The sequence below is a fragment of the Passer domesticus genome, chromosome 4 (genome assembly GCF_036417665.1).
Source record: "Passer domesticus isolate bPasDom1 chromosome 4, bPasDom1.hap1, whole genome shotgun sequence".
Taxonomy (NCBI): domain Eukaryota; kingdom Metazoa; phylum Chordata; class Aves; order Passeriformes; family Passeridae; genus Passer; species Passer domesticus.
The window spans coordinates 35,005,297-35,013,157 of record NC_087477.1 but is presented as its reverse complement, the minus strand read 5'-3'; the positions used below and the strand labels follow the sequence as shown (position 1 = coordinate 35,013,157).

Genomic DNA, 7,861 nt, shown 5'->3' with positions numbered 1-7,861 from the left:
TGCATTTAAATAGACAGTAGAGACAACTTTAAATAAAAAAATATTTTTAATATAATTTTGTAACAAATGCTGTAAATGGATTTAAGTGGGAGGGCAAGAATATTTTTAAGGTTGTTTGTTCATAAATTTCATTCACCCTTAAGCAGTTGTTATTCTGACTTCTTGTAGCTCTGTCAAATAGAAGGAAAGTGCAATAGTGAAAGCATTTTGTTTTTTAAAAAGCAGGTAATATTAAATAAATTCCTGAAGCTATAACTTACATATAATGTAATAAATACAGGAAAGAAATAGGCCATTTGTTGTGGTTTGGCCTCAGCCATGAACCAAGCACCGTGCAGCCAGCTGCTCCCACCCCACAGCGCCACGGGGAGGAGAAACAACCTCAGGTGAAACCTGTGGCTGAGATGACAGCGGTTTAATCATCAAAACAAAATCAGATGTCAATGACCAATAGCAAGGAAAAGGGAGAGAGGAATAAACCCCAAGAGACAGAAGTGATGCACAACACAATTGCTCACCACACTGACCCGTGCCCAGCCTGTCCCTGACGAGCAGTCAGCAGCTCCTGACCAGCCCCCAGTTCATACACTGACCATGGTGCTCCATGGGATGGAATTGTCCTTTGGCACATTCAGGTTTGCTATCCTGGCCATGCTCCCTCCCTGCTTCTTGTGCACCTGCTCACTGCCAGAGCACGGGAAACTGAAAAATCCTGGATTTAGGGTAAGCACTGCTCAGCAGCAGCTGAAGTATCAGTGTGTTACCAGCATTATTCTCATACTGAATCCAGAGCACAGCACTGTACCAGCTGCTTGGAAGAAAGTAGCTCTCCTATCCCAGCTGAAAGCAGGACACCATTATAAACTGTACTTCCCATACTGCTCAGTCTGGTAGTAATTTGAGTATTGGGCTTCTCCACATTTTTAGAAGTAATATTAAAATACACTGTTAAGTTATGATGTTATCCTTCACGCAGAATACACTTCTCCCTCCAGTACTGGTTTATTCCGTGTATAGAAAGACTGTCATTGGGATGGGAGAATAAATTCCCATTAATAGCAATACAGGAGCCATCTCATAGATGCTTTTGCGTAGCTTTTATTCAAAATGTGACAGGGAAATAAGTAAAATTTATTACTGAGCATCATGGCTGCAAATAATTTAAAAGTTGCATTTTTAAACATTTTTAGTGTATAGTAGGGAATATTTTAATAAATTAGAAGACCAAGGTTGTCCCAGGTAGCATTTTCAAAATACTACCAGAAGGTCACACAATGATTTTATGGGGTTCTCTTTTAAGTATCTCTAATATGACCAAGTCCTTATCAAATTGCTGTGTGTGCATGGCTTGGATTAAGAAGGAGGTATGGATTCTCAGTATTCAAATAAATTTGTTCTTTTGAATGACCTTTTCCTCTGTTACTTGCAAAAAGTGGCTTATCTCTGTTTCAGACTTTTTGGAAACTTCGCTGGACCTATATGTTCAGAAACATTAGCAAGTGATTTTTTTTTTTTTTAATTTACACTTTTTAAAATTTTAATTTGATACTGGCATCTAAGCAAAATCTTCAGGTATCAACAATGCTCTAGTCACTGGTGGTGTCCCCTGCGCTCAGTATTGGACCCAGTCCTGTTCAGTATCTTTACTGATGATCTGGATAAGGGGATTGGGTGCACTCCCAGTAAATTCATGGACAATACAAAGTTGGGTGGCAGTGTTGATCTGCTGGAGAGCAGGAAGTCTCTGCAGGGGATCTGCAGTGGCTGGATCAATGGGCTGAGACCAACAGAATGAGGTTCAACAAGGCCAAGTGCTGAGCCCTGCCTTGGGTCACAGCAGCCCCAGGCAGTGCCACAGGCAGGGACAGAGTGGCTGGGAAGCTGCCCAGTGGAACAGGACCCGGGGGTGCTGGTGACAGCAGCTGAACATGAGCCAGGGTGTGCCCAGGGGGCCAAGAAGGCCAAGGGCATCCTGGCCTGGAGCAGCAGTGGTGTGGCCAGCAGGAGCAGTGATTGTCCCCCTGTACTGGGCACTGGTGAGGCCACAGCTCGAGAGCTGTGTCCAGTGCTGGGCCCCTCACTACAAGAAGGACATGGAGGTGCTGGAGCGTGTCCAGAGAAGGGCAGCAGAGCTGGGGAAGGGTCTGGAGCCCAAGTCCTGCGAGGAGCTGGGGGTGTTCAGCCTGGAGCAGAGGCAGCTCAGGGGGCACCTCACGGCTCTGCAGCTCCCTGGCAGGAGGGTGTCAGCCTCCTCTCATGTGTGACCAGTGACAGGGTGAGAGGACATTACCTCAGGCTGTGCCAGGAGAGATTCACGTTGGACATCAGCAAGAAATTCTTCACAGAAAAGGTGACTAGTACTGAAATGGGCTGCCCTGTAAGGTGATGGAATCACTGCTGCTGGAGGTGTTTGAGGAAAGACTGGATGTGGTACTCAGGGCCACAGTCTGATTAACGTGGTGGTGTTCAGTCATAGCTCAGACTCGATGATCTGGGATGTCTTTTCCAACTGAATTTCTTCTGTGATTCTGTTCTTGGTCTGTAGCAGCATTTTTTTTTAAAGAAAAAGCATTGATATGTGCTGAGCAAGCTTGGAGTTTTTTAGCTCTACCATGAGGGTCCTGCATTCTGATAGAAGACTTTAAAGATCTGCAGTTACCATTGTTACACTGTAGGCATCTACTAAATTAATCTCTACATTTTTTCACGTCAGCTGTTAAATTAGCCTGCAGGTCCATGGTTTGATGGACTAGATCCAAGAGTAGGGGAAATGGGCAACAGTGCAAGAGTGGCAGTAGCTACTCGGCAGACGTTTGCTCTGGCTTGTTGACATTCTTTAACCGAAACGCTGCGCTTTGTTTTGGTTTTGCTTTGTTTTGCTGCCGGGGCGGAGCGGGGCGGGGCGGGAAGCGGTTCCGGGGCCGGGAGGGCGGTGCCGCGGCTCATGTGACGGCGGCTCCGGGGGAAGCGGCGGCGGAGCCGTGCGGGGCGCGCCGGGGGCGCCGACAGGTACGGCGGGCCGGGCCGGGAGCGCCCCCGCACCCCCCTCCCGGGGCGCGGTGGTCGCGGCCCAACCGAGCGCCCCTCCCGGCGCGGCTGGGAGCGGCCGTACCACGGCAGCGGGGCGGGGGGGGGCGGCCGGCCGGGCCTCGGGGACGGAGCGCTGCCCTCGTCGGGGGCGGTGTCCCGCCCGCGGTGACGGGGCGGCTCTCGTCTTGTCTCGCAGGCCCGCGGAGGTGGCGGCGGCGGCAGCGCCGGGCGGGCCCCAGCCATGGCCGACGTGAGTGCGGCTCCGCGGGGCGGGCGGGACGCGGGCGGTGGCTGCTGGGGGTGCGGTCGGGGATGCCGGGGCCGGGTCGGGCGGGGAGGGAGGGAGCTCTGGAGGTGCCCGCCCGCTCCGAGCGGCCGTGAGTAACGCGCCGCCCGTCTCTGCCCGCAGGACCTGAAGCGGTTCCTGTACAAGAAGCTGCCGAGGTAAGGCGGGGCCGTGCGGGGGCCATCCGGTGGCAGCCTCTGCCGCGGGCACGGACACTGCCCGCTGGGCCGGCTCTGGGCCCCGTCAGCCTGGCCGTCAGTAACTCCAGCGTGGGGGGATCCGCAGCCGCCCGGGGCAACAGGATACTATTCCAGTATTCCTGTTTCTTCCTAATACCTAACCTGAATTTCCCGGTTTTCAATGTGTACCCATTACTCCTTGTCCTGCCTCTGCAGTTCCTGATGACGAGTCCCTCTCCAGCTTCCCTGTAAACCCCCTTCAGATAGCAGAAGGCTGCTGTGAGGTCTCCACCCAGCCTTCCCTTGTCCCGGCTGAACAGCCCCAGCTCCCTCAGCCTGTCTTTGCAGGGGAAGTGCTCCAGCCCTCTCATCAGCTTCATGGCTTCCTCTGGACTTGCTCCAGCAGATCCATGTCCGTCTTATTATTGGGGCCACCAGACCTGTACTAAACAGAACAAATACTAAATTAATGAAGGCATCCGTTTTCTCAATGTTTTCCCATTTCTTGCACATTTGTTCACACAAAAAACCCTTTCCTACTAATTACTGTGTTTTTAAAATGGCGTCTCTTCTTCCTTTTTTTTTCTTTCCAGCGTTGAAGGTCTTCATGCTATTGTAGTCTCAGATAGAGATGGTGTGCCTGTTATCAAAGGTAACTTCAGCTTCTCGCTGTGCTCTGCAGCTGAAATCCTGATTGAACAGCAGGGGGTGGAGAAATACAGAAGAGTCTTCCTGGTTATGCCAAATACCCAAATATCCCAAGTGGTAGAATTAAATTGGACTTTAAATAGAAGTTCAGTAGTTGATTATGTTCCTCTTTAAATATATCCTTTTGTTTGTGCAGTCCATGGAGGTTTTCCTCTGTGGCAGGGCTTGGAGTGCTATAAGGTTCTTGTATCTTCAAGTCCCTCGCAGGCTGATTGATACTAAGTAGTAGAGAGAGCTCAGCAGCGTTTTGTTGGCCTTTTTGGTACTGTAGCTTTTATGTTCTGCAGTCCTTGTTTCAGATGTTTTTGGCTTGTGAGTACAGTAGTTTAAGGATACAAAGATTCAAGTATTGCAGATTTATTTTGTTCGGTGCCCAGAGTATTCAAACATGCAGCAGAACTTGCACATCGTCACCTGTCTGCAGTCAAGTGTGTGTGCCAGTAATCTGTTCAAAGGCTGGAATGGGTGCAGTGGCACATGGAACCGAAGGGACATCAGCAAAGGCATCCTAAAGGAAAAGGATTAAAAATTTCTTAGGTGTGCTAGGAAGGATGCTGGTATTATGGGCTTTGATCATACAGAGAGCATTAAATGGTGTACAGCTTGTGAAAACTGTCTGGTGTTCCTGTGGGAGCACCTCAGACGTCTTGCATGTTTCTCTGCCTTTGGCAGAGCACTGAGCTGGGTGAGGGTTTGGGATGCAGTCAGAGACACCATGTGAAGATAAGGATTTTCTTGTTTTGTTCTAGTTGCCAATGATAATGCTCCAGAGCACGCACTGCGACCTGGCTTTTTGTCCACCTTTGCCCTTGCCACAGATCAGGGCAGTAAGTTAGGACTCTCCAAAAACAAAAGTATCATCTGCTATTACAATACCTACCAGGTGAGTAACCTCAGTGTCCCTGTCCTTGAGCTGTTCCTGCATTACATCGAGCAAGAGAAAGAAGGTTGTTTAAGCTCTGGTTGATTTTCACTAGGCTGCTATTGAAGTAATTTTGGTTTATTTCTTGCACAGCTTAAATGGCTACACCAAACTTTCACAGTATTTCTTAAGCTTCTGTTACGTTTCTCAAAACTTGAGATTTACTTGTTGACAATGGGAAAGTGTAGTAGTTCTGAATTTGCAGGAGGTGTTGCTCATATGGTCTTGCGAATCTTTTATGAAGGGTTTATGTTCCCTTTTATAAACAATGTTTATAATTAGTGACACCTAACATTAATTAAAACACATGCAGCCTGCTTCATAGCTAATACTGCTGCCAGTGTGGCTTTGAGGTAAGGATGCTTTGAAATACCACTCACGTTTGTCACATATAAATTGATTATTTGTGTCCAAAAGTCCGTAATCTACTACACTTCTGCTCTTTCATGAGTTCTGGTGGTCCTGAGAGCTTTTAATTATGGCTGCAGTAAACTGACCAGCTGTTCAGCCTACAGTGTGTCGAGCTTGGTTTGGAAATTAGGTGGGTGGGTGAGTTAGTTTGCCCACATCAGCACATTGCTCTGACTCTCTTGATGCTGGTAGCTTACTGTAGTGCCCACGGTGCCATTTCCCTGTTATTGGAAGAACAGATACTCCTGCACAGGGAGCAGTATTTTAAAACAGTGCCTGCCTCCTGTTTCCTATGGAGGGTGTGTTCTCCACAGTGCAATCTGCAGGGTCTGCAGCTGGGGTAGGGTTCTGGTGGACAGCACACTGCAGAATGTGGAGGTGGAAGTGCCAGGTTTTCCATCTGCAGCTCCCTGTACTGTAGTGTAAGTTCTGTTGGTGTTTTTAACCATGAATCTTGAGAAACAGGTACACTGAAAAGTCACCTCTGTGGCTCTTGCTCCTGCTTGTCCTTTAAACTGAGGAGGCTGCTTGTCGCAGAAGGAGTATGTGGAAAGCATTTGTCAGAGCCCTGACATCCATGGTGTGTTAGCTGCTGGCTGAGCACTTCTCTCTCCTTGCAGGTGGTGCAGTTCAATCGCTTACCTTTGGTAGTGAGTTTCATTGCAAGCAGCAATGCCAATACAGGTATGTCTACACATTTGTTTTAAAGATGGCAGTATTGTAAGGCCCAGGTATTGTAATAATTGAAAATAAATTCCCTGAATTCACTTCAAGCTGTGTTAACTTTGTTCCTGCTGTGAATTTTGCTAGCGTATTGTGAGAGGTGAGAAGGAAAAGGTGTGAGTGAAAATTGACATGTTGTAGGTGGCTTGCTGGAGTTGTTATTCTTCTAGAAGCCTATTTCTCCTGAGATTAGCCTTGCCCGTGCTGCATGGGCAGTGCTGTGCTGTACAAGTTGGGTCTCTTTCTGTCAGTCACATTAACATTCTGCAGGAACATGTGCAGATTTCAGTTCTGTGGGGTGGGGAAGTTCTTCAGCCAGGCCCTAGCCTTGCTGCTGAGGACATGGCTAATGAATATGAGCAAAAGGGATTTAGTTCTGGTGCAGCTTCTTGGGCCACAGTAGCTATGGAAGTGGCAAGTCAGTAGTGGGGGAGAGTTGTGCTGCACTGGGTGCCTCTTTTAGTGCCAGGGACTGTAGGCACCCTGCCTGGGGGTGCTGCCCCCTGTTCACAGGAAAGTGAGTAGCTCATATGAAACATTTCAGGCTCTGAAAAACACTGCCTGTGACTTGGGAGGGAGCTGTGGGCTTTGGAGGGAGGCTTCTCAGTGCTATTGTTTGATGGAATATTCTGTCTCTTCCCAGGGCTGATTGTAAGTTTGGAGAAGGAGCTCACACCCCTGTTTGAAGAACTGAGGCAGGTTGTTGAAGTTTCTTAACCCAATGGTATAGCCAGAGTGCAGCATTCCTCTGCAGCCCAGTGGACAGAAAGATTCAATAATCACCAGTCAAATAACACGTCTTGGAAGAAATACCACAGCTCCTTAGTGTACTAAGAGTAAATTGTACATAGTACTGAATCTGAAATGATCTACTAGTGTGTTGTAGGTGGATGTTACTTTAGGCCATGCTTCTTGTATTGTGCAGTACTGGAGAGCCCACCAAAATAGCTCCCATGGAGTTTAGCTCAGCCGGCTGGGCCAGGTCAGCGCCATGCCCTTGGCTCAAAGGAGCGACCCCCGGATCTCTTGGACTTTACAGGGCACCAGGCACATGGCAGGGTGTGTCTGTCCTCAGGCTGGCCACCACCACGTGTGGGAAGGCACATCAGGTGGGGGGAGTGAGCACAGACGTGGTTGGAGGCAGTGTGAGAGCAGGCATGTTGGTGGTGATGTGTAGTCGGTCAGGATCCCGGCTTGCTTACACGGGGTGCACTTTGGCAAGGGAATGCTACTAATCTGGATGCTGCCTGCATCCTGCTTCCACTAGGAAAAAAGCTGTTTCTATGGAAGCTATTGCTGTAGGGGTTTTCATGATGCCTAGCTAAAAGCACCCAAACAATGTCTCACTTCTTCATGGGGTTTTTTTGTGTAATATGGTTGTGAAGATCTCATGTCTCATATCTTTGTGTGGGTTCATCACTGGTGACACTCTCAGCTTATTTACCCTTAGGTTTTCTTAAGTAAATAAATATAAATAAAATACAGTATTTTTAAATGACAGAGCCTGGTCCACTCCTCTGTTGCACTGTAATACCCCACAGCACATCTGTTTGTCTCTTGAGAGAGCAGGTCTCTTAATTGTTTGAAAATGTCCAAAATCCA

General features: G+C 48.5%; 1 protein-coding gene across 1 annotated transcript; it reads left to right on the top strand.

Annotated features, from left to right (window-relative positions):
* Positions 1-2,911: 2,911 nt before the first annotated feature.
* LAMTOR3 (late endosomal/lysosomal adaptor, MAPK and MTOR activator 3) lies at positions 2,912-7,759 on the top strand. The gene is made up of 7 exons (XM_064417067.1): positions 2,912-3,009; positions 3,227-3,280; positions 3,440-3,474; positions 4,089-4,147; positions 4,953-5,086; positions 6,157-6,220; positions 6,903-7,759. Exons 2-7 carry the CDS (start codon positions 3,272-3,274, stop codon positions 6,974-6,976), a joined length of 375 nt encoding a protein of 124 aa, XP_064273137.1. The 5' UTR covers positions 2,912-3,009; positions 3,227-3,271; the 3' UTR covers positions 6,977-7,759.
* The last annotated feature ends 102 nt before the right edge of the window (positions 7,760-7,861 follow it).